Source organism: Salmo trutta, chromosome 10 (assembly GCF_901001165.1).
Source record: "Salmo trutta chromosome 10, fSalTru1.1, whole genome shotgun sequence".
Taxonomy (NCBI): domain Eukaryota; kingdom Metazoa; phylum Chordata; class Actinopteri; order Salmoniformes; family Salmonidae; genus Salmo; species Salmo trutta.
In genome coordinates, this window is record NC_042966.1 from 34,832,963 (window position 1) to 34,860,316 (window position 27,354).

Consider the following 27,354-nt stretch of genomic DNA (forward strand, 5'->3'; position numbering starts at 1 on the left):
GTATCCACACTATGGTCCTCTGTATCTACTCTATGGTCCTCTGTATCTACTCTATGGTTCTTCTGTATCCACTCTATGGTCCTCTGTATCCACTCTATGGTCCTCTGTATCCACTCTATGGTCCTCTGTATCCATAATATGGTCCTCTGTATCCACACTATGGTCCTCTGTATCTACTCTATGGTCCTCTGTATCCACTCTATGGTCCTCTGTATCCACTCTATGGTCCTCTGTATCCACTCTATGGTCCTCTGTATCCACACTATGGTCCTCTGTATCTACTCTATGGTCCTCTGTATCCACTCTATGGTCCTCTGTATCCACTCTATGGTCCTCTGTATCCACTCTATGGTCTTCTGTATCCATAATATGGTCCTCTGTATCAACTCTATGGGTCCTCTGTATCCACTCTATGGTCCTCTGTATCCACTCTATGGTCCTCTGTATCCACTCTATGGTCCTCTGTATCCATAATATGGTCCTCTGTATCCACACTATGGTCCTCAATATCCTCACTATGGTCCTCTGTATCCACATCTGAACTTCCTTCCTCCTCTCTCTTTCTCTCTCTCATACTATCTGTCTCATGCATGCATGCATGCTCTCATTCTCCCTCTCTATCTGGCTCCCTCTCTCTTTCTCACATTATCTCTCCTGCGGTATTACATGGATGTTTTTTCACGGCTGACTCCTCTAGATGAGACGTTGAGGTCAGGTGGAAGACACGTCTGTTTCCATGATACTAGTGAAGGGAAATCACACTTGCTTACATTGGTGTAGAGCTGCATTCATATCAGGCACATGTCATAGCAGCCAACGTTGTGCGGTCTGTTAGGTTTAAGCGGCTTGTGGCGTCTGTTCGATTACTGTATGCATAAACATGACGCTATGTTTGAAAGTCCTTAAATAGCTAAAGTATGTACATTCCCACATACAATTATTATTAGAAATAAGGTCTGACGATGACTACCTTGGCACGTCGCTACAGTGGCTGGCGTATTATACGGTGTTGATTTCAGCATATTGTCTAGTGTCATTTAATTTGTTTGTCTTTATTTTCTTTGTTTTTGTCCATATTTCTATTCATTGGGGCGTCAGGTAGCCTACCAGTTAAGAGCGTTGGGCCAGTAACCGAAAGGTTGCTAGTTCAAATCCCAGACTAGGTGAAAAATCTGTCAATGTTCCTTGGAGCAAGGTACTTAACCCTAATTGCTCCTGTAAGTCATTCTGGATAAGAGCATCTATTTAAATGTAGAATATTTCCATATACTGCACAGAAAATCTAATAAACAGGTCATGGCTTCTGGAAGCTTGTCATTGTCTGTAACTCTCACCTAGTCATGATGGTAAAAATGTAAAACTACTATTATCATAATTCATACTGGCTGACCAATGCTCAAGTAATCAGTTATCTCAACAGCATATTTAATATTAAATTGTAATATTCAGTATAACCATGGTAACCCACAGTTGGATGTATGCTGAGTAGACTGACCCCAAGTCAAGTCAAATGTTATTTGTCACATGCTTCATAAACAACAGGTGTAGACTAACAGTGAAATGCTTATCCCTGATCTTTGAGATGTTCAGTTTTTTTGTGGGTTATGTCATTTCCCTGATTTGGTCATGTATAATGAAGATTGTTACATAACCTGTTTTGAAAGACTAAATAAGGAAATCCAATAGTTGTTATGATAAATAGTGAGTGAGTGATCCACCATTTGATACCTAGAAGAGAAAGTACACTTTTGCCTGACATGACACTGCTTACAGTGCCAACAGTTAAACAATTGTCAGACAGCAATTTCCCTTTACGAATTACTGACGTGATCTGTGTTAAAGGCCCAGTGTTGTAAAAAACTTGATTTCCCTGTGTTTATATATAAATCAAATCAAATTGTATTCTTCACATACAGATGTTATTGCGGGTGTAGCGAAATGCTTGTGTTTCTAGCTCCAACAGTGCAGTAGTATCTAACAATTCACAACAATACACACAATACACACAACCTAAAAGTAAAAGAATGGAATTAAGGAATATATAAATATTAGGATGAGCAATGTCGGAGTGGCATAGACTAAATACAGTAGAATATAATACAGTATATACATGAGATAAGTAAAGCAAAAATATGTAAACATTATTAAAGTGACTAGTGTTTCATTATTAAAGTGGCCAGTAATTTCAAGTCTATGTATATAGGGAAGCAGCCTCTAGGGTGCAGGGTTACATAACCGGGTGGAAGCCGCCTAGTGATGGCTATTTAACAGTCTGATGGCCTTGAGATAGAAGCTGTTTTTCAGTCTCTCAGTCCCAGTATTTATGCACCTGTTCTGACCTTGCCTTCTGGATGATAACGGTGTGTACAGGCAGTGGCTCGGGTGGTTGTTGTCCCTGTTGATCTTTTTGGCCTTCTTGTGACATCGGGTGCTGAAGGTAGTTTGCCCCCAATGCTGCATTGGGCAGACCACACCACCCTCTAAAGAGCCCTGCGGTTGCGGGCGGTGCAGTTGCCGTACCAGTCGGTGATACAGCCTGACAGAATGCTCTCAATTGTGCATCTGTAAAAGTTTGTGAGGGTTTAAGGTGCCAAGCCAAATTTCTTCAGCCTCAAATTTCTTGTGCCTTCTTCACCACACTGTCTGTGTGGGTGGACCATTTCAGATCGTCAGTGATGTGTATGCCGAGGAACTTGAAGCTTTCCACCTGCTCCACTGCAGTCCCGTCGATGTGGATAGGGGCTGCTCCCTCTGCTGTTTCCTGAAGTCCATGATCAGCTCCTTTGTTTTGTCGACATTGAGTGAGAGGTTATTTTCCTGGCACCACAGTCCCAGGGCCCTCACCTCCTCTCTGTAGGCTGTCTCGTCATTGTTGGTAATCAGGACTACTACTGTTGTGTCATTTGCAAACTTGATGATTGAGTTGGAGGTGTCCATGGCCACGCAGTCATGGGTGAACAGGGAGTACAGGAGGGGGCTGAGCATACACCCTTGTGGGGTCCCTGTGTTGAGGATCAGTGAAGTGGAGGTGTTGTTTCCTACCTTCACCACCTGGGGCAGCCTGTCAGGAAGTCCAGGACCCAGTTGCACAGGGCAGGGTTTAGATCCAGGGCCCCGAGCTTAATGATGAGCTTGGAGGGTACTATGGTGTTGAATGCTGAGCTAAAGTCAATGAACAGCATTCTTACATAGGTATTCCTCTTGTCCAGATGGGATACGGCCGTGTGCAGTGCGATGGCGATTGCATCGTCTGTGGATCTATTGGGGCGGTAAGCAAATTGACGTGTGTTTAGGGTGTCAGGTAAGGTAGAGGTGATATTATCCTTAACTAGCCTCTCAAAGCACTTCATGATCACAGAATTGAGTGCTACGGGGCGATAGTCATTTAGTTCAGTTACCTTTGCTTTCTTGGGTACAGGAATAATGGTGGATATCTTGAAGCAAGTGGTGACAGCAGTCTGGGATAGGGAGAGATTGAATATATCTGTCAACACTCCAGCTGGTCTGCGCATGCTCTGAGGACGCAGCTAGGGATGCCCTTTGTAGTCCGTGATAGTCTGTAGACCCTGCCACATATGTCTCGTGTATGAGCTGCTGAATTACTACTCCACTTTATACTGTCTCTATACTGACATTTTACCTGTTTGATTGCCTTACGAAGGGAATAACTGTACTGTTTGTATTCGGCCATATTCCAAGTCACCTTGCCGTGGTTAAATATGGTGGTTCGCTCTTTCAGTTTTGCGCAAATGCTGCCATCTATCCACGGTTTCTGGTTAAGGTAGGTTTTAATAGTCACAGTGGGTACAACATCTCCTGTACACTTCCTGATAAACTCAGTCACTGTATCTGTGTATTTGTCAATGGTATTATTTTAGGCTACCAGGAACATATCCCAATCTGCGGGATCAAAACAATCTTGAAGCGTGGATTCCGATTGGTCAGACCAGCGTTGAATAGTCCTTTGCACGGGCACTTCCTGTTTGAGTTTCTGTCTATAGGAAGGGAGCAGCAAAATGGAATCGTGATCAGATTTGCTGAAGTGAGGGTGGGGGGGGGGCCTTGTAGGCATTTCAAAAAGCTGAGTAGCAGTGGTCTGTTTTCTCAGAGCGAGTGCTACAGTCGATGTGTTGGTAGAACGTCTGTAGCGTTTTTCTCAAATTTGCTTTGTTTAAATCCCCAGTTAGAATAAATGCGGCCTCAGGATATGTGGTTCCCAGTTTGCATAGAGTCCAGTGTAGTTCTTTGAGGGAATTCCAGGACAATGACTGAAAGTCGCAATGACTGCCAGCAGATACCCATAGATTTCCAGTCATTGTGCTAACGCTACTTAGCATTGGCTCACAAAACGACCTCTAACTTCTTTCATACACAGAGACATAAAAATGGTATCCATGAGTTCATCTGACTCTGGGGAAGTAGACATATTGTCAAAATCCCAAACTATCCCTTTCGTTGTTACCCAGAAATGATTTGATATTGAGATAAAAATGGCTGCATTGGACCTTTAACTAAATCTCTCGCTCCATGGGTGTGAAATTTCTAGTTTTAGGCTGGGAAGACCCAGATACAAAACATTTTTTTTACAGCAGAAACTATGTCTTCCCATAAGAAGTATGAGGTGAGGGTGATGTGATCAAAGGTATGGGAAAGGAGTTCGATAAGCAGAGGCTGCATCCTGACACCAGGTTTATAAGCTCCACAAGGTATTGTGGGCAGATGAAGGAGCAGACCTGGGGGAGCAAGGTATTGTGGGCATGAAGGAGGAGACCTGGTGGAGCGAGCGCAGGGAGTCTTAGGGTGCTTGAGACGTGGCAGGAATCTCAATCGATGATCATTGTAGCAAGGACCAAGGGGATGGAAAGAACAAGGCAGGTGCAGGAAGAACACAGGAGGGTATCAAGCGATTGGGGCATTGACATTTTCTGAAAGGTGTACAGCAAGTAATAATACTTAATAAAAAAGGAAATGAGAAGAAGGGTTAACTAGGGATTTAGGGTCAGGGAGAACGAGAGGGGACCAGAGCTCACTGCCCCTAATGTTGTGCGTTCAGTCATTTTCTCTCCATTTGCCAGTATTTATTCAGAGTTTCTCAAAGTAGTTAGTAGGGCAGTACACTACTAGTCCCAGGGACCCATGTACAGTATGATAATAGAATCTTGACATTGACAGATTTCCTCCTTTGTGTTCTGTTTTCATTGACCTTAAATTTAAAGGTGGGTACCATGAATTATTTTATTTCACCCTTCATGCATGGCCCTCATGCTATGTCCTTCAAGTGAAGCCACGTGTGTCCACGGAGCCATTGAAATCAGTATATTTCACCTCTGGACACATTTCAGGCCATATTAAGGACTTATTGTACACATGCTTAAGGGCAACATAAACACAGAGATATATGGAATCTTAATCATGTGGGCATGAAGAAGCAGACCTGGTGGATTAACCTTTAATGTTGGTCTGAAGCGGTGTTGATATTTTGTACAGTGAGTTAAGATCTATATGTTATGCCTCTGATAAACACTTTTTTTGGGGTAGTTTGGTTGCTGAAAAAGGTCCCAGCAGACATCATTTAACAGGTTGTACTGGTTCCTTTCAGAGGGACTAAAAGCAACAAAGACAAAGTAAAAAACATGTAACTGTTTTTGTTTTGTTCGTTTTTTTCATTCAAATGCCCCATTTCACCAATGTTATTGACTTAGGCCTATGTAACAAAACAAGTTGTGGATTGAGTTGTTTTGAACCATTATCATTGAGCTGCTATGAATGTCGAATGACGCTCCAGATGTTAAGAGAACGCACAGCACATCTTTGTTCCAACATAACAGCTCGCAACTAGTGCACTGACCTTTCTCCCATGTGTATACATGGTGCCTGTCCTTTCATGGTTATTGTCTCTGGGAATAGAGTAACACGGAGATGGTTTCTGGTGTGTCTTTCAGCTCCTTGTGGTGGTCATTATGCTGGGTCTGAAGGCGTGGTACTCTCTCCTAACTTCCCCCAGAACTACACCACTGGTCAAACGTGCTCCTACTACATTACTGTCTCTGGAGAATTTGGTAAGGTTTTTTATCTTATTTAACCTTTATCTAAATAGGCAAGTCACTTTTAAGAACAAATTCTTATTTACAAAGACGACCTACCCCGGCCAAACCCGGACGACGCTGGGCTAATTGTGCGCCGCCCTATGGGACTCCCAATCACGGCCGACTGTGATACAGCCTGGAATCGAACCAGGGACTGTAGTGATGCCTCTTGCACTGAGATGCAGTGCCTTAGACCGTTGCGCCACTCGGGAGATGGGTTAATCAACTGCAACATTATTAAAGCAGCACTTAGGCTTAATCTGACTAGTGTTTTACCTCTGATTTAGCTTCCTACAGTCCAATGGAGGATTTACCATCATTTTCAGATATTATCATTGTGGAAAGTAGGTATCTTAAGATAGTCTCCTCCTATCCAGGCTTATACAAAGCATAGTTCAGTCATGAAGTGCTGAATCATGGATCAAGGTATGTTAGTCATCCCTGGTTCTTGTTTGACCTCATACAAGTCATGTTTTCTCAATTGTGCGTGATATTCAGCCGTGATGACACAACCAAAACATATCTAATTGTATAAGGTATTTATCTGTGCCTCAGTGCGTATTTATCATGCATGAACTGGTGTAGCAGATGTGAAATCGCAAGGTAAAAATTGTTGGTTAGCCTGTTGTGTGTTGACATCAACCACCATGAGACCTGGGTAGTTAGCACGCTAGCCTTGTGTCATTGTTGACAAGATTCCATTTTGCCATTTTAAACACTCGGTTTACCATTTGCAGATAGGATTGTTTTGTAGCCACGTTTTTCATACTGAGGTAACCTATATGATGTCCCCATTTTGTCTCCTCAGTGGTGTTTGGGCAGTTTGCCTACTTTCAGACGGCAATGAATGACTCAGTGGAACTATTTGATGGGGCCAATCAGAATGCCAGGCTGCTAAGCTCCCTCGCTGGCTCTCATTCTGGTACGTAATAGCTTTCCATTCTTTCCGTTGTTTATAGCCTTTAAATGAACAAAACCGATGGAAAACACACACACGCACATGTTGTTGGGGAAGACAAGAGGTGTTAATACAAAAAGGTCTCAGCATGATCCCTGTATTAATAACTGCTGTTGGCACTTGGTTACTGTCGCATTCAAAATGTTTTCATTTCAGTAATTAATATTGCGACATAACGTCCATATTGCGACATAACATCCATATTGCGACATGATGTCCATGCCATATCAGAAATAAGCAATGCTTCAATGATCACGAGTATCCATGGTTTCAGTCCTTAGGCTACTGTTGCCGTCTACACTGTTCTTACCCCTACATGGCTTCAGAGAGAGCTTGTGTGGCCTACAACTTTGCGATTGAGCTGTTGTTGCTCCCAGTCCTTAGGCCACTCTCTCAGTATTTTTGTATTATTTAAAGCCACCTAATAAAATATGAAAAATTCAACACCTGTCCTCATCCGATTTATCGCTGGTATTAACAGGGAAGGTAATTACATTTCAGGACAGAAATCAGCCTCAATTTTACATTCTTCTGAGGATTGATTAAGGCTGTTGGATATAAACTGTTTGTATGGGACCTTGTACTATTCAGATTTGTGTTATTCTGCACTGCAACAATATATTCCCAAGGGAGATGATGGTCTTTGACTTTGTCTTTGGATTTCACCATTCAGTAATGCAGTATGTGATGTGCTATATAAAATTAAAATGGAAAGGTTATACTGAATTAGATAACACATTAATTACCTCTGACATTTGTCCAAGACGTGTATACGGATATTTTCTTTGCACTGGTAATTGAGATTTTCTATCAACAAGTAACTTGATGTGTTTTCCCTGTCTATTCATGGTGACATTTGAAATATAATGATACATTAGATCATAATGCATTGGCTGTGTTCACCTTAATGGAGGCTGATTAGCAACCTACATTAGCCACATCCACAATAAGCTACTCTACCTAATTATAGGCGTTCAAATGTCATGGCTTTCAATAAGTTCACGCCATCAAGACACTTCCTACCATGTTTTCATTGTCACAGCTGATTACACTTTACAAGACTCAGGCCTACAAATGTGTAGCCTATACAAAGTTGTTTGTCTTGTCCAACATTCTCATTATTGATAAGACTTTGTTCTTCCTCTTATTATTAAGAGAGTCCTCTACTGCATAGACCATACTTAAAAGTTCAACTGCCAACAGCATGCTATTTACCCAGCAAGCTTTTGAATGGGAGCTAGTATATTTATAAGAAGCAATTCATCATGCAGCTGAGGTTTTGTTCTGTATAGCACACAAGAAGGGTCGGGAATCTCAAGAAAGCCCACTGTTGGCTTCATAGGGTTAACACTGTGAGTCAGCATATTGTGTGTGTTTAAAAAAAAAAATGATTTATTCATCCTTTTTTTGCAGGAGAGACCTTGCCCCTGGCGACATCAAACCAAATTATGGTGCGATTTACTGCAAAGAATGGTCCTTCCGCCAGGGGTTTCCACTTTGTTTACCAAGGTATGTTTATATAATGTATGAACAGGTAATACGATGCAATATATACATACTCAGGTCACATGCATGACCCTTCCTTACTGTTTTTACCCTTGTGGCAGTAGGTGTGTTTCTGAGGGTCCTGGAGGACTCCTGAAGCCCTCCCTCCCCAGGCACCAAAGGGTCTTATCTATCCATGTTATGGTTCCCATGGTTGTCAGGCTGTTCAGGGCGTTTGCAGTTATCTCTCTTGCCCCATGGGAGCCTAGGGTGTCAGTACTCTAATCATTATACCTGCGCAAGTCATGTCATGATAAAAGGGATTTCTAGCTGCTTTAGTAGGCAATGAGCAGGACGGCTCTTACAGATGCACTATAGAACAGTATGTTGAAAGTGTCATATCCAATATTTAAGGACTCCCTCTCTCTTCCATAATCAATATAAAATGTCACACATTAATATATAAAATATAAACCCACATGTTTTATAAAACGTTTCCAGAATGGCAGAGTACGATTTTTATTTTTTATTTCTTAACTCAATCCTTTCAGATTCCTTAAATCCAATGATGCCTTTGGCTTTCATCATCGAGGTGCCATGTCTACTTTATTTTAGTGTCATTTAGAGGTTCTCTCTCATGTAGATAATAGCTCACCTCAGGACACATCAAGCATTTTCTCTCTCTGTCAAAATTGTAATAAATAAGCTATGTGAATTACATTAACTTTTACTGTCAGCTGCCTTATAAAAATGGATGATCTCAAATTGTAATCTTTCATGAAGTAAGTTGAGCACATATACTGTACAGTGTTTACCAGACTGTGGGGATGGAAGGGTTTTTAAAATACTCCCTGACAGTTAGGATAGTTTGTTTGGTACTTGGAGGTGGATACCTCCATGATTGCAGAACACACTCCGCTCTGGTACAGATCTAGAAATATCAGACACAATCCCTCCCAGCCCAACAGTAAAGGCCTCAATATTGCACTAAGGTATATTATATACTGTAAATAAAATAGTATTTGAACCCTTACCCCCCCCCCCCCAAAAAAAAACATTCACATGTAAAAATCGGATATGGAGTTTCACACGTGAAAAACCTTAACGTGTGAAAATCTCACCTTCACGTCACATGTGAAAAACATTCACGTCTATGAGAGAAGAGGGGACAAGGCCATGCATGCAGTGGTACATAATGTTTTGATATACTGTAGTACAGATTGTAACCAGTCATGTTTTGAATATCAGATATATATATATATATTTGGTTTCATTGTCATCTTCCATGCCTTGGTGTCCTGAGAGTGTTCATGATTGAATAACAAAGTTATAACACATGCTCAAGTGTTTTTACTTCAGCATGAATTAGCCATTAGTTTGGCTGATGATACACTGAGATCATTCTAAAGGTCTCAAATGTCCATAATGACAAATCATATATTACTACCACATGGTATTGCAATTTTCCTGTGAGCTTTAAGCGAAGAGTTAACACATCTAGGTGTTAAACACTGGGTACTCTTTTCTTTGTAGCTGTTCCTCGCACCAGTGACACGCAGTGCAGCTCTGTCCCAGAGCCACGCTACGGTAGACGGATTGGGTCCGAGTTCTCCGCTGGTTCCATTGTTCGCTTTGAGTGCAACCCTGGGTATCTGCTACAGGGATCCAAAGCCATCAAATGCAATGTGGTCCCCAATGCGCTAGCCCAGTGGAATGATACTGTGCCCGCTTGTGCTGGTAAGCCTCCTCAAATAAGTCACATTTGTGGAGATTGATTTAGAGATGGGGACATGTTGTTGTAAAAGGGAAATTCCACCACTTTTCAACCTGGTATTAATTATCACCAGCACCATACCGAGTCTGTGAAAACGACTCATTTCCACTATCTGCCGTTAAAATAAATGTTTTTACTTTATATATTTTTTTACGGTAAAACGTAGGAATGCGTTATTTTTTACATATGTAGACATTGGTATCGTGCTGAGATAACGAATATGAGCTTGAAATGTGGTGCAATTGCCCTTTAAGAACATACAGTGGGTAGAACATCTAATAGATATGTCATCATATTTTACATTTGTAAGTTACCATAAACACCATAAACATACTAAGATATTGGGAAGTGAGATGATTCTTTAGTCACAATAATGTTCTAAACTCAGCAAAAAAAGAAACGTCCCTTTTTCAGGACCCTGTCTTTCAAAGATTATTTGTAAAAATCCAAATAACTTCACAGATCTTCATTGTTAAGGGTTTAAACACTGTTTCCCATGCTTGTTCAATTAACCATGAACAATTAATGAACATGAACCTGTTGAACGGTCGTTAAGACACTAACAGCTTACAGATGGTAGGGAATTAAGGTCACAGTTCTGAAAACCTAGGACACTAAAGAGGCCTTTCTACTGACTCTGAAAAACACCAAAGGAAAGATGCCCAGGGTCCCTGCTCATCTGCGTGAGCTTGCCTTAGATGTGGCCTGGGAAATAAATTGCAATGTCCGTACTGTGAGATGCCTAAGACAGTGCTACAGGGAGACAGGATGGACAGCTGCCCGTCCTCGCAGTGGCATACCACGTGTAACAACACCTGCACAGGATCGGTACATCCGAACATCACACCTGCAGGACAGGTACAGGATGGCAACAACAACTGCCCGAGTTACACCAGGAACGCACAATCCCTCCATCAGTGCTCAGACTGTCCGCAATAGGCTGAGAGAGGCTGGACTGAGGGCTTGTAGGCCTGTTGTAAAGCAGGTCCTCACCAGACATCACCTGTCAACAACGTCGCCTATGGTCACAAACCCACCGTCGCTGGACCAGACAGGACTGGCAAAAAGTGCTCTTCCCTGGCGAGTCGCGGTTTTGTCTCACCAGGGGTGATGGTTGGATTCGTGTTTATTGTCGAAGGAATGAGCATTACACCGAGACCAGTACTTTGGAGCGTGATCAATTTGGAGGTGGAGGGTCATGTTCTGGGGCGGTGTGTCACAGCATCATCGGACTGAGTTTGTTGTCATTGCAGGCAATCTCAACGCTGTGCATTACAGGGAAGACATCCTCCTCCCTCATGTGGTACCCTTCCTGCAGGCTCATCCTGACATAACCCTCCAGCATGACAATGTCACCAGCAATACTGCTCGTTCTGTGCGTGATTTCCTGCAAGACAGGAATGTCAGTGTTCTGCCATGGCCAGCGAAGAACCCGGATCTCAATCCCATTGAGCCCGTCTGGGACCTGTTGGATCGGAGGGTGAGGGCTAGGGCCATTCCCCCTGGAAATGTCCGGGAACTTGCAGGTGCCTTGGTGGAAGAGTGGGGTAACATCTCACAGCAAGAACTGGCAAATCTGGTGCAGTCCATGAGGAGGAGATGCACTGCAGTACTTAATGCAGCTGGTGGCCACACTGACTGTTACTTTTGATTTTTATCCCCCCCCTTTGTTAAGGGACACATTATTCCATTTATGTTAGTCACATGTCTGTAGAACTTGTTCAGTTTATGTCTCAGTTGTTGAATCTTGTTATGTTCTTACAAATATTTACACATGTTAATTAAGTTTGCTGAAAATAAACGCAGTTGACAGTGAGAGGACATTTCTTTTTTGCTGAGTTTATATAGAATTATAAACTGGGTGGTTCGAGCCCTAAATGCTGATTGTCTGACAGCTGTTGTATATCAGACTGTATGTCATGTGTATGACATTTATTTTTACTGCTCTAATTACGTTGGTAACCAGTTTATAATAGCAATAAGGCACCTCGGGGGTTTGTGGTATATGGCCAATATACCACAGCTAAGGGTAGTGTCGAGGCACTCCACGTTGCATCGTGCTTAAGAACAGCCCTTAGCCGTGGTATATTGGCCATATACCACACCTCCTCTTGGCTTATTGCTTAAATGACTCATGTCAAATTTCCCCTCGGTGTCTTGACTCACCATGGCTACAGGAACCTGGCATGTGCCCCATTCAATGTGACTCTAATTTCCCCTCTGTTTCGCTCCCCAGTTCCATGCAGCGGTAATCTGACAGAGAGAAGAGGCACCATCCTCTCCCCCGGATTCCCCGAGCCCTATGGGAACAGCTTGAACTGCGTGTGGAAAATCATTGTCACCGAAGGAGCTGGGATTCAGGCAAGTACAAAGGGGGCAGGTCTGAACTCATCGAAAGTAATAAGCTACACCGACAGACAGAGAAGAGAGGGAAAATTGTATTTTTTGAGTGACAGGCTATAGCACATTTTAACCGTCAGTCGTCCTACTGAGAAGAAAAGAAAATTAGACGGTATAAATTAGACCCGTTGCCAGCAGAAGTAGTTTTAAAGCACATAAAAAACAGCTGCAGTCTTATTGCTATTGATCGTGCCCTAATGAGAACAACTCGTTTTTTTAAATACTTCTTACAAGACCACAGTATAAAACCTGGGTTAATGTCTATAGCAGGAAAGAAAACTTCCCTCAATAAAAAACACCAGTCTCTCATCTAACCATTCAAAATGCTTGTCCTTTCAGAGAGATGGCATGTACATTATTTTTGTCACTCTATTTACATATGTTTTTCTTTTGCAGATTCAAGTAATGAGCTTCGCCACTGAGCATAATTGGGATTCCTTAGAAATCTATGATGGAGGGGACATGACAGCTCCTAAACTTGGAAGCTTTTCAGGTGGGAATTGGATTACTTAATCATGCATGGAATCACACGTTTCCCCTTGAGATATCATGTCTGTGTGCAATATAATACTTATTGCGAATTAGGTTTCATGTGTTTTACAGAATTCTTACAGGCCTATTATTTTGAAGACCACAATAAATATGAAACCCACTCATGTTATGTTCCATAGTTCTTCTAGGGGACTGAACATTGATCATGGGTCCAATACCTTTCTCCGCAATCTTTTACATAGCAGACCAATGTCCCAATCGTCATGTTGGATGACTCACAGTGTTAGCTCCAGAGACCTTTTGAAATCCAGTTGGCAGCCATCTTGGCTTTCGTTGCCTCCCAGTTAATCTTAGGAACAGCATTTCTGCAACTGAATAGCTGTGTCTGCTGTCTAATGAAGATGTTGAATGCTATGGCTGCATTAGGCATGGTCAGTGATATGTATGGGCATATTCCACCCTTGTGAAAATAGAGGGCACATCCCCTGTCTGGCAAATGTGTGGGTTTATCAATCTTGAGTAGATCCATTAGTTCATGACTTTCAGTATGTGTACATGATTTTAAATGATTCAGTAAGCGAGGTCAGTTGGAGAAGAAGGTCATGACGGACATGTACATTGGGGATATGTTGGAACTCCTCCATAGGAATGAATAGAATTCTGCAGTATTTCAATTCAATGTTTCAAGGACGAAATTACACATATTAAATATTTTTGTTGTTGTAGTGGGGACAGTAACATTAGTACATTCTAAAAAGTATTCTTTAAGGAAAATGTTTTTTTTTATATACAGTATATACTACCATTCAAAAGTTTGGGGTCACTTAGAAATGTCCTTGTTTTTGAAAGAAAAGCCAATTTTTTGTCCATTAAAATAACATCAAATTGATCGGAAATACAGTGTAGACATTGTTAAGGTTGTAAATTACTATTGTAGCTGGAAACGGCTGATTTTTTTAATGGAATATCTATATAGGCGTACAGAGGCCCATTATCAGCAACCATCACTCCTGTGTTCCAATGGCACGTTGTGTTAGCTAATTGTCACGACCGTCGGATGAAGTAGACCAAGGTGCTGCGTGGTGAGCATACATTTTCCTCTTTATTGAATGTCGCCAGCAAAACCAATAAACAATACAAAACGACCATGAAGCTTACAGGGAAAAGTGCCACAAACAAAGTTAACTACCCACAAGGACAGGTGGGAAAAAGGGCTGCCTAAGTATGGTTCCCAATCAGAGACAACGATAGACAGCTGTCCCTGATTGAGAACCATACAAAGAAATCCAAACAAAGAAAACAAAGAAATACAAAACATAGAAAATCGAACATAGAATGCCCACCCAAATCACACCCTGACCAAACCTAAATAGAGACATAAAAAGGCTTTCTCAAGTCAGGGCGTGACACTAATACAAGTTTATCATGTTAAAAAGGCTAATTTATCATTAGAAAACACTTTTGCAATTATGTTTGCACAGCTGTAAACTGTTGTTCTTATTAAAGAAGCAATAAAACTGGCCTTCTTTAGACTAGTTGAGTATCTGGAGCATCAGCATTTGTGGGTTCGATTACAGGCTCAAAATGGCCAGAAATAAAGAACGTTCTTCTGAAACTCATCAGTCTATTCTTGTTCTGAGAAATGAAGGCTATTCCATGCGAGTAATTGTCAAGAAACTGAAGATCTTGTACAGCGCTGTGTACTATTCCCTTCACAGAACAGCGCAAACTGGCTCTAACCAGAATAGAAAGAGGAATGGGAGGCCCCGTTGCACAACTGAGCAAGACAAGTACATTAGAGTGTCTAGTTTGAGAAACAGACACCTCACAAGTCCTCAACTGGCAGCTTCATTAAATAGTACCCGCAAAACACCAGTCTCAACGTCAACAGTGAAGAGGCGACTCCGGAATGGTGGCCTTCTATACAGTGTTCCTCTGTCCAGTGTCTGTGTTTTTTCACCCATCTTAATCTTTTCTTTTTATTGGCCAGTCTGAGATATGGCTTTTTCTTTGCAACATTGCCTAGAAGGCCAGCATCTCGGAGTTGCCTCTTCACTGTTGACGTTGAGACTGTTGTTTTGTGGGTACTATTTATTGAAGCTGCCAGTTGAGGACTTTGAGGCGTCTGTTTCTCAAAGTAGACACTCTAATGTACTTGTCTTCTTGCTCAGTTGTGCAACGGGGCCTCTCATTCCTCTTTCTATTCTGGTTAGAGCCAGTTTGCGCTGTTCTGTGAAGGGAGTAGTACAAGGGTGACCCCAACCTTTTGAACGGTAGTTTATACGTAGGTTTAGTTCACATAATATCATTTAAAAGTATGCATTAATGTGTCTGTAATATAATAAATGTCACAAAAACAAATGCAGACATTAATAAATACATTTCTGTATCTTCCAAAATACAGTTCATTCGGAAAGTATTCAGACTCCTTGACTTTTTCCACATTGTGTTACATTACAGACTTTTTTTACTCATCAATCTACTCAATCTACACACAATACCCCATAACGACAAAGTAAAAACAGGTTTTTAGACATGTTTGCAAGTTTATACAAACAAAAAAATTCTAATATCACATTTACATAAGTATTGAGACCCTTTACTCAGTATTTTGTTGAATGACCTTTGGCAGCGATTACAGCCTCAAGTCTTCTTGGGTATGATTCTGCAAGCTTGGCACACCTGTATTTGGGGAGTTTCTCCCATTGTTCTCTGCAGATCCTCTGAAGTTCTATCAGATTGGATGGGGAGCGTCGCTTTACAGCTATTTCCAGGTCTCTCTATAGATGTTCGATCGGGTTCAAGTCCGGGCTCTGGGTGGGCCACTCAAGGACATTGAGACTTGTCCCGAAGCCACTCCTGCATTTGTCTTTGCTGTGTGCTTATGGTCGTTGTCCTGTTAGAAGGTGAACCTTCGCCCCAGTCTGAGGTCCTTTGCGCTCTGGAGCAGGTTTTCATCAAGGATCTCTCTGTACTTTGCTCCATTCATCTTTGCCTCGATCATGACTAGTCTCCCAGTCCCTGCTGCTGAAAAACATCCTCACAGCATGATGCTGCCACCACCATGCTTCACAGTAGGGATGGTGCCAGGTTTTCTCCAGACGTGACCCTTGGCATTAAGGCCAAAGAGTTCGATCTTGGTTTCATCAGACCACAGAATCTTGTTTCTCATGGTCTGAGAGTCTTTAGGTACCTTTTGGCAAACTCCAAGCGGGCTGTCAAGTGCCTTTTACTGAGAAGTGGCTTCCGTCTGGCCACTTTACCATAAAGGCCTGATTGGTAAAGTGCTGCAGAGATGGTTGTCCTTCTGGAATGTTCTCCGATCTCCACAGAGGAACTCTAAAGCTCTGTCAGAGTGACCATCAGGTTCTTGGTCACCTCCCTGACCAAGGCACTTCTCCCCCGATTGCTCAGTTTGGTCGGGCGGCCAGCTCTAGGAAGAGTCTTGGTGGTTCCATACTTCTTCCATTTAAGACAAATGGAGGCCACTGTGTTCTTGGGGACCTTCAATGCTGCAGAAATGTTTTCGTACCCTTCCCCAGATCTGTTCCTCTACACAATCTTGTCTTGGAGCTCTACGGACAATTCTTTCGACATCATGGCTTGGTTTTTGCTCTGACATGCACTGTCAACTGTGGTACCTTAAATAGACAGGTGTGTGCTTTTCCAAATCATGTCCAATCAATTGAATTTTCCACAGGTGGACTCCAATCAAGTTGTAGAAACATCTCAAGGATGATCAGTGGAAACAGGATGCACCTGAGCTCAATTTCGGGTCTCATAGCAAAGGGTCTGAATACTTATGTAAATAAGGTATTTCAGTTTTTGTTATTTTTAATACATCTGGAAAAATTTCTAAACCTTTTTTTGCTTTGTCATTATGGGTTATTGTGTGTGGATAGCTGAGGATTTTTTTATTTAATCAATTTTAAAATATGGCTGTAATGTAACAAAATGTGGTAAAAGTCAAGGGGTCTGAATACTTTCCGAAGGCACTGTATGTTATACAATGGTGGAGGAGTGCCAAGATGGAGGCGCGGTGGCTTTTAAACAGCGCCCCTGTTAGCCATCTAGTGTATATATAAATCATTGGGTGCACCAGTGGGTGGAGGGTGTCTTAACTTGCGTCTGTCCTCCTTTATACAACCTGATCATGCTAAATGCCAACTGATAGGTGTTAGCTGTGTGGGAGTGTTAAACTGTGGGGGATTTCCATGGCAGGTTATGTTGTCAAGCCTCACCATCTGTGATATTTTAGGATGTCCTCCTGTGGGTCGAAACTACACATCCTTTATGTTAGAAAATATAGATGTGAGAATGGACACATCTGTTACACACACCAAAACAGTTGTGAAGAGGGCAGGACAATGCCTCTTCTCCCTAAGGAGGCAAAAGAGATTTGGCATGGGCCTTCAGATCCTCAAAAGGTTATACAGCTGCACCATTGAGAGCCTTTTAACAGGCTGCATCACCTCTTGGTATGGCAAGTGCTTGGCATCCGACCGTAAGGTGCTACAGAGGGTAGTGCGTACGGCCCAGTACATCACTGTGGCCGAGCTCCCTGCCATCCAGGACCTCTATACCAGGCGGGGTCAGAGGATGGCTCTAAAAATTGTTAAAGACTCTAGTCACCCAAGTGATAGACTGTTCTCTCTGCTACCACACGGCAAGCGGTACTGATGCACCAAAAACCCTGAACAGCTTCTACCCCCAAGCCATAAGACTGATAAATAGTTAGTTAAATAGTTAACCAAATAGCTACCCGGACTATCTGCATTGACCATTTTTGTACCAACTTCTTTTGACTCATCACATATGCTGTTGCTACTATTTATTATCTATCCTGTTGCCTAGTCACTTTATTCCTGGTTATATGTACATATCTACCTCAATTAGCTTGTACCCCTGCACGCTGACTCTGTACTTGTACCCCGTGTATATAGCCAAGTTATTGTTACTCATTGTGTATTTGTTATTACATGTTTTACTTTTCTATTATTTCACTATTTTCTTTCTCTCTGGGAAGACTAACATTTCAATGTGACGAATACCATTTGATTTGATTTGATTACCACGGTCTCTCCAGCAGGAGGGGGATCTCCTGCAGCGGGAAAGGGGGGGATTAACCTTTTTTGTGCCTCCCAATGGATATACGTGTAGCCATGCCCCGAGCAATGCCTTCTTACAAGCCTGTAATGAACTCAGCTAGTGTCACAACAACAGGCTTAGAAAAGGTCAGGCAACTTGGGAGTCATGTGGCTTTAAGGCAAAATGTCTATGCTAAGATATCATTCTGAATGTATTAGTTCACGTGGTTCACCACTGCCGCACTCCTCTAAGCCTAGGCTTTAAATGCAACAAAAAAGGGTTGTCTAGGCCATCTAGCGAAGAAATAAATAATGATGTCAGAGAACACCTGGTGACGGTTGTGTATGACTCATTGAATCTAAAGGAAAATACAATGGAATTTTACCTTCATTTTGAGCTGGGTTGTCCAAATGGCACAGGCACTGAGTCATCTTTAACATCGGTGAAATGTCTCCAAATCAGTAATCAGTGACATTAGGAGGGAATAAGAGAGAGGCCGTATCGTGTGCAGTGGCACGTTAAGATGCACAGTTTCCCCTTCGTCGTTGTGTGGTCCGCCTTTACATCCTTGACATCCTCACCATTATAATCAGTCTTTTTATTCTTCTTTTAGTTACAAATCCATTAGGATAATTCTCTTAATTAAACTGTCGGAAATGCTTTGTGTTCTCTGTCGCCTTCCTTTTTGCATAATGTATCATACAGGATTAATCACACTTAATCAAATACCAATTCAATTACAACTGAATGAGGCTTATCTTTTCTGTTTACCACTATCCCCTATTACCACTATTAACAGTAGAATGTGCAAATGATGAGGATATGCTGTTGAAAAATGGTAAACGTGATATTTGTTGAAAAGTCTACTTCACAGTAGCTGCTGTTGTTGCATAGTTAGGTACTCCTTGCCTCAAATTGATTTCAGATTGTGGCTTTAATTGCTTTTGCCGTGAATACTTACATTTGAAGCATGATTCATTTGTGATCGATGGAAATATTTAATAATTAATCATACTTCAAATGTAAGTATTCACTGCAAAAGTAATTAAATCCACAATCTGAAATACATTTTATAGGTCTCTAAAGATCAAATTGATCAAATCAAATTGTATTTGTCACATGCTTCATAAACAATAGGTGTAGACTAACAATGAAATGCTTACTTACAGGCCCTTCCCAACAATGCAAAGAGAAAAAATATAAATAATATGAACATAATAAATCAAAGAATAAATACATAATAGCTTGGCTATGTACACGGTATACCAGTACTGAGTCGATGTGCAGGGGTACGAGGTAATTGAGGTAGACATGTACATATACTGTAGGTAAGGGCAACATGACAGATAATAAACAGTAGCAGCAGCGTATGTGATGAGTCAAAAGAGTTTGTGCAAAAAGGGTCAATGCAGATAGCCCGGGTAGTTGCTCATTTACTGTTGCCGTCGCTCGATAGCGACAGTTTATGTCTGTATACCTGTCATTCTGTGGTCATTGTGGCTATTGATTGGGTTTATGTCTATATACCTCTGTCATTGGCCATTGTGGCTATTGATTGGGTTTATGTCTGTATACCTCTCATTATGTGGCCATTGTGGCTATTGATTGGGTTTATGTCTATATACCTCTCTCATTCTGTGGCCATTGTGGCTATTGATTGGGTTTATGTCTGTATAGCTCTCGTTATGTGGCCATTGTGGCTATTGATTGGGTTAATGTCTGTATACCTCTCATTCTGTGGCCATTGTGGCTATTGATTGGGTTTATGTCTGTATACCTCTCATTATGTGGCTATTGATTGGGTTTATGTCTGTATACCTCTCATTCCGTGGCCATTGTGGCTATTGATTGGGTTTATGTCTATATACCTCTCTCATTTTGTGGCCATTGTGGCTATTGATTGGGCTTATGTCTGTATACCTCTCATTCTGTGGCCATTGTGGCTATTGATTGGGTTTATGTCTATATACCTCTCTCATTCTGTGGCCATTGTGGCTATCGATGGGGTTTTGTTTCATCATGTTTAGAGATGAATGCCAAATGGTTAATGTAAAAAAATATATATGGTAAATTGTATTTCAAGATTGGTTTTCCATCTTTACAAAAAATAAAATGACCCTGCTTCTTGGCTGAAAGTTCACATTAAGAATTTCTTTAATCATAAGGTTCTAGACTGCCTAATACTACTAAATGTGCCAGATTCAATCCCGCAAAGTGCATTTTAAGCTCATCTGTGACTTATCTGACAAGCTCTGGAAACACTGGAGATACCGGCTCACTAATAGAGATGATGGACCTCTGAATAGCTGGACAGTGCATGAGCTTTACAGAGCTGTCAAACTTCATCCAGAAATTATTAGTCAAGTCATTCAAGCGTAAAGGAGCATTTTACAGACTGCAATCATCAGCATAATGTACTCAGACAATTTTATGCCCGCCCGTTCTTCTACTGCCATGCTATGCTGGATCCCATAGCATTACAGAAACCCATTGCAAACTTGGTAGCTCATTGACATGATTTGCAGGTGAACATATCTTAATGTCTATCGAGTCAGTATTTTGCAGGAGAGCTTTAGTCATTTCATCAGAGTTATTCATGTGATTGATTATAAACGTGTTAAGTCAGTCAACGTTGTGTCATGAATGAGTGAAGGGTATATTGCTGTCTCATAGCATAGCGTTAAAACCTGTGAAGATGGCCTCCGAGGATAGAAATTTAATAATAGTGTTGCAGAATTCTGGAAACTTTCCAGGGTTTTCCAGAAATCCTGGTTGGAGGATTTCAGACTTCCTGTTTATTCCCTCCTGATGGCCGGAATTTTCCAACCAGGGTTTATGGAAACCTCGTTTTTATTTTATTTTTTATTAGCAGGTTTTTGCAACGCTATGTGTGACATTGACGAAGAGCATAAAAATAATCGCTTTCTCTAACTATGTCACAGAACTTGTGAGCTGGGGTTTGAACATAATATCCTGAAAATATAGAAGCTGGTGTCTCAACAGAATATGTTGCTGTATCTTTAATCTGCCCGGGGGAGTTTCAACATTTCTTTATTAAACTGACCAATGCCCAAGACACCAGAGATTTATTGCTATTATAAAGTTTGACACAAGTGATGAATGACACTGTTTCAGGTTATATAACCGCATATACGCTGTTTTTCAACCGCATGTTTGGTTACTCATGATGAACACTGTGTTCTGATTTTCAGCAGCCTGAGCCAAAGCATATCATCCAAAAACATAGGATATCTACCACCCTGATCAAATCAAATCAAATTGTATTTGTCACGTGCGCTGAATACAACAGGTGTAGTAGACCTTACAGTGAAATTCTTACTTACAAGCCCTAACCAAATAAAAGTAACAAATAATTACAGAGCATCAGTAAAATAACAATAGCGAGGCTATATACAGGGGGTACTGGTACAGAGTCAATGTGTGGGGGCACCAGTTAGTCGAGGTAATTGAGGTAATATGTACATTTAGGTAGAGTTATTAAAGTGACTATGCATAGATGGTTCCCTGTGAGCTCTGTAGACTAGACTTTTAACATTTAGACGTTTCCTATCTGTGGTGGTGTGGTTGACTGCCCCTTGGAAACATTTGATGAGAGCTCTCCCCTGGGAGCTCAGATACTGAAGAACAGAAACAAACTTCAGTGACCATTGTCTGTTAGAATTTCAAAGCATGTTTTTTTTATTCCCCTTCCCCCCTTTCCCCTCTTTTCATTTGGTTGACCTCCAAAAAGGAAAGTATTTTATAGAGGAGGAAAAATGTCCATAGAATAGTGTTCACCTGATTATGTTTTGGCCATTGATATAAACTGTAGTCACTTGACGAACCAACCCAGAAAACATCCATATATATTCAGAATTGCAAATGGAACTTCTTTCAACAGTGAGATGAATGTAGATTTCTCCTGTGTGATGTATTTCAGGTACAACTGCTCCAGCCTTGCTGAACAGTACCTCCAACCAACTCTACCTTCACTTCCAGAGTGATATCAGTGTTGTTGCTGCTGGATTCCACCTTGAGTACAAAAGTGAGTACAGTGTTTGTCTCATCATGAAACCTTCATTTTCTCCATATCCTCTGACTCTGTGAAATAAAGGAATCTACAAGATTTCCTCTTGGCTAATAAAATGTTGCTTACTCTCTCTGTCTCTCTCTTTCTCTCTTTCTGCTTCCTTGTTTAAAACAAGGATGCAGTGGGTACTGTATGTAGTAGCATCACCTACAGTGCAGATAAAACTCTGAATCAAAAGCACTCAACGGTGCATTCTACTTTTATAATGTTAAAAATTAAGCAGCTCTGGGTGAGGCATGTGCATTTTGACATTTAAAAGCTTCAGAAAAATTACCAAAGCTGTCATCATAGTTGACACTCAGTCTACCTGTCTATTGACTCACTACTGTAGCCTACTGAGTAAGACTGATCTGAATACAGTAATCTGTCTAAAGGAAAATGGTAGCCTTTGGATGCTATCTCGCTCACCTACTTTCACTAGCACAACAAAAGACAGTAGACCAAAGAATGTCCCCCTCTTGAATCACTACTGTACTGTATAAACCAATGTGCTTTAGCAGGGCCCAATAAAACATAATGTACAAAATTGACTCGTTTCAGGAAACTAGGCGCATGTCACACGTCACTAATTCACATGAGAGGCATTTGAACTTAAACATACATTTATTTTAATCAAAAAAGGTTGTTGGCAGAATTGCCTTCTGGAACATGTGAACTTTCATGTGCCTTTATAACAAACTTGTATTCCATCCGTAAATACCAATACAATTTTAAATTACGAGCTTAGTTGGTTTAGCCATGGAAAAAGACAGAGACCGTCCCGCTAGCAATGATTGGCTGAGATAATGGATGGGCTGGACATGCCGGGAGATGAGTTTGGATTGGTCTTTAGCATGCTCTGTGCGCAAAAGATGCTATCATGGCTTTGAAGATTTAAACAACAAACTTACAAAATTAGCATCAATTGTTCAACAAGTACAGCATAATTCACTGATAACAACAATTCTGTTAACCCAAAAATAAATACCAAGGAAACTGGCTGATAAAATCCAATTTCTCTACCTTTTACCATGGGTTGGAGCCTGATGGGAATTCTTCTTTTCAATTCTGAAATGGGCTCCCAATCTGTACTGTGTGGACACTGATAGCATCAGAGATAGTCTGTCTCTGTGGCCGCTTGCTTCATCTGCCTCTGTCTCAACAGAAGAAACAGTGCCCTTTAGCTGCTGTGGACTGTCCTGATGTAAACCATTTCACCTTATTCATTCTTAACACCTCAACGTCCTCTGCTACTATCTCTAAGTCCTCTGTGGGGATCCCAATTCGGCTATTTCCCCTCTCTTAGCCCACTTAGGCTGCACATGGGGGATACACTTCTATGTGCTATGTGATACGACAGGGCTGTTCAACTGGCGGCCCGCGGGCCAGATCCGGCCCATTTATTAATCCCTTTGATCAATTCTTAACATTAAGAAATTATCTGCAAAAAAATCCCTGCCAAAATCCTTCTTTCAGTGCCCAAATACTCTCACAATACATACGCTCACATACACAAAACACACACATGTACATGCATATTGACGCCACACACACACACACTCACACATAGACACACTTTCACAATCTTCACATACACTGCTGCTAATCTGTTTATTATCTATCCTGATTGCCTAGTCACTTTTAACCCTACCTACATGTACATATTACCTCAATTACCTCAACTACCTTGTACCCCTGCAAATTGACTCGGTACAGGTACTCCTTGTATATACAGTGAGGGAAAAAAGTATTTGATCCCCTGCTGATTTTGTACGTTTGCCCACTGACAAAGAAATGATCAGTCTATAATTTTAATGGTAGGTTTATTTGAACAGTGAGAGACAGAATAACAACAAAAAAATCCAGAAAAACGCATGTCAAAAATGTTATAAAATGATTTGCATTTTAATGAGGGAAATAAGTATTTGACCCCTCTGCAAAACATGACTTAGTACTTGGTGGCAAAACCCTTGTTGGCAATCACAGAGGTCAGACGTTTCTTGTAGTTGGCCACCAGGTTTGCACACATCTCATGAGGGATTTGTCCCACTCCTCTTTGCAGATCTTCTCCAAGTCATTAAGGTTTCGAGGCTGATGTTTGGCAACTCGAACCTTCAGCTTCCTCCACAGATTTTCTATGGGATTAAGGTCTGGAGACTGGCTAGGCCACTCCAGGACCTTAATGTGCTTCTTCTTGAGCCACTCCTTTGTTACCTTGGCCGTGTGTTTTGGGTCATTGTCATGCTGGAATACCCATCCACGACCCATATTCAATGCCCTGGCTGAGGGAAGTAGGTTCTCACCCAAGACTTGACGGTACATGGCCCCGTCCATCTCCCCTTTGATGCGGTGAAGTTGTCCTGTCCCCTTAGCAGAAAAACACCCCCAAAGCATAATGTTTCCACCTCCATATTTGACGGTGGGGATGGTGTTCTTGGGGTCATAGGCAGCATTCCTCCTCCTCCAAACACGGTGAGTTGAGTTAATGCCAAAGAGCTCCATTTTGGTCTCATCTGACCACAACACTTTCACCCAGTTGTCCTCTGAATCATTCAGATGTTCATTGGCAAACTTCAGACGGGCATGTATATGTGCTTTCTTGAGCAGGGGGACCTTGCGGGCGCTGCAGGATTTCAGTCCTTCACGGCGTAGTGTGTTACCAATTGTTTTCTTGGTGACTATGGTCCCAGCTGCCTTGAGATCATTGACAAGATCCTCCCGTGTAGTTCTGGGCTGATTCCTCACCGTTTTCATGATCATTGCAACTCCACGAGGTGAGATCTTGCATGGAGCCCCAGGCCGAGGGAGATTGACAGTTCTTTTGTGTTTCTTCCATTTGCGAATAATCGCACCAACTGTTGTCACCATCTCACCAAGCTGCTTGGCAATGGTCTTGTAGCCCATTCCAGCCTTGTGTAGGTCTACAATCTTGTCCCTGACATCCTTGGAGAGCTCTTTGGTCTTGGCCATGGTGGAGAGTTTGGAATCTGATTGATTGATTGCTTCTGTGGACAGGTGTCTTTTATACAGGTAACAAACTGAGATTAGGATCACTCCCTTTAAGAGTGTGCTCATAATCTCAGCTCGTTACCTGTATAAAAGACACCTGGGAGCCAGAAATCTTTCTGATTGAGAGGGGGTCAAACACTTATTTCCCTCATTAAAATGCAAATCAATTTATAACATTTTTGACATGCGTTTTTCTGGATTTTTTTTTTTGTTATTCTGTCTCTCACTGTTCAAATAAACCTACCATTAAAATTATAGAGTGATCATTTCTTTGTCAGTGGGCAAACGTACAAAATCAGCAGGGGATCAAATACTTGTTTCCCTCACTGTAGCCTTGTTATTGTATTACTATTTTCTTTTTTTCTTATTTGCAAATGTTTCTTACTTTTTAACTCTGCGTTGTTGGGAAAGGGCTCGTAAGTAAGCATTTAACAGTAAAGTGTACACCTGTTGTATTCGGTGCATGTGACAAATCCAATACAATACATGTGACAAGTACAATACACACCACTACTGTGGTTGTCTAGCAGTTTCTAGCATTTTCTTTGCGGTTTCTAGCGCCTATGTGGCATGTTGATTTATTTGGGGGTTTTTCACATGAATTTGGCTCTAGCATTTGAATGGTTTAAGCTGAAAATATTATGACCTCATTCCTAAAAAGCTACATCTCTCAGGAACTCGTACCTGCCTTTCCTGATAACCCTAACCCTTCTGTTTCCCTGTCTCATAACCCTAACCCTTCTGTTTCCCTGTCTCATAAACCTAACCCTTCTGTTTCCCTGTCTCATAACCCTAACCCTTCTGTTTCCCTGTCTCATAACCCTAACCCTTCTGTTTCCCTGTCTGATAACCCTAACCCTTCTGTTTCCCTGTCTCATAAACCTAACCCTTCTGTTTCCCTGTCTCATAAACCTAACCCTTCTGTTTCCCTGTCTCATAACCCTAACCCTTCTGTTTCCCTGTCTCATAACCCTAACCCTTCTGTTTCCCTGTCTCATAAACCTAACCCTTCTGTTTCCCTGTCTCATAACCCTAACCCTTCTGTTTCCCTGTCTGATAAACCTAACCCTTCTGTTTCCCTGTCTGATAAACCTAACCCTTCTGTTCCCCTGTATGATAAACCTAACCCTTCTGTTTCCCTGTCTCATAACCCTAACCCTTCTGTTTCCCTGTCTCATAACCCTAACCCTTCTGTTTCCCTGTCTCATAACCCTAACCCATCTGTTTCCCTGTCTCATAACGCTAACCCTTCTGTTTCCCTGTCTCATAGCCCTAACCCTTCTGTTTCCCTGTCTCATAACCCTAACCCTTCTGTTTCCCTGTCTCATAAACCTAACCCTTCTGTTTCCCTGTCTCATAACCCTAACCCTTCTGTTTCCCTGTCTGATAAACCTAACCCTTCTGTTTCCCTGTCTCATAACCCTAACCCTTCTGTTTCCCTGTCTCATAACGCTAACCCTTCTGTTTCCCTGTCTCATAGCCCTAACCCTTCTGTTTCCCTGTCTCATAAACCTAACCCTTCTGTTTCCCTGTCTCATAACCCTAACCCTTCTGTTTCCCTGTCTCATAACCCTAACCCTTCTGTTTCCCTGTCTGATAACCCTAACCCTTCTGTTTCCCTGTCTCATAACCCTAACCCTTCTGTTTCCCTGTCTCATAACCCTAACCCTTCTGTTTCCCTGTCTGATCAACCTAACCCTTCTGTTTCCCTGTCTGTTAAACCTAACCCTTCTGTTTCCCTGTCTCATAACCCTAACCCTTCTGTTTCCCTGTCTGATAACCCTAACCCTTCTGTTTCCCTGTCTCATAAACCTAACCCTTCTGTTTCCCTGTCTCATAACCCTAACCCTTCTGTTTCCCTGTCTGATAACCCTAACCCTTCTGTTTCCCTGTCTCATAAACCTAACCCTTCTGTTTCCCTGTCTGTTAAACCTAACCCTTCTGTTTCCCTGTCTCATAACCCTAACCCTTCTGTTTCCCTGTCTGATAACCC

At 41.7% G+C, this 27,354-nt stretch overlaps 1 protein-coding gene across 1 annotated transcript in view; it reads left to right on the plus strand.

Moving 5' to 3' along the window:
* The window catches only part of LOC115200882 (CUB and sushi domain-containing protein 1), a 509,589-nt gene that overhangs the window by 410,536 nt on the left and 71,699 nt on the right, over positions 1-27,354 (plus strand). Inside the window, exons 31-37 of the mRNA XM_029763998.1 lie at positions 5,943-6,059; positions 6,895-7,008; positions 8,458-8,553; positions 10,063-10,266; positions 12,540-12,664; positions 13,100-13,196; positions 22,224-22,328. Of these exons, the coding sequence (XP_029619858.1) occupies positions 5,943-6,059; positions 6,895-7,008; positions 8,458-8,553; positions 10,063-10,266; positions 12,540-12,664; positions 13,100-13,196; positions 22,224-22,328 (858 nt within the window). The remainder of the gene's footprint in view (positions 1-5,942; positions 6,060-6,894; positions 7,009-8,457; positions 8,554-10,062; positions 10,267-12,539; positions 12,665-13,099; positions 13,197-22,223; positions 22,329-27,354) is intronic.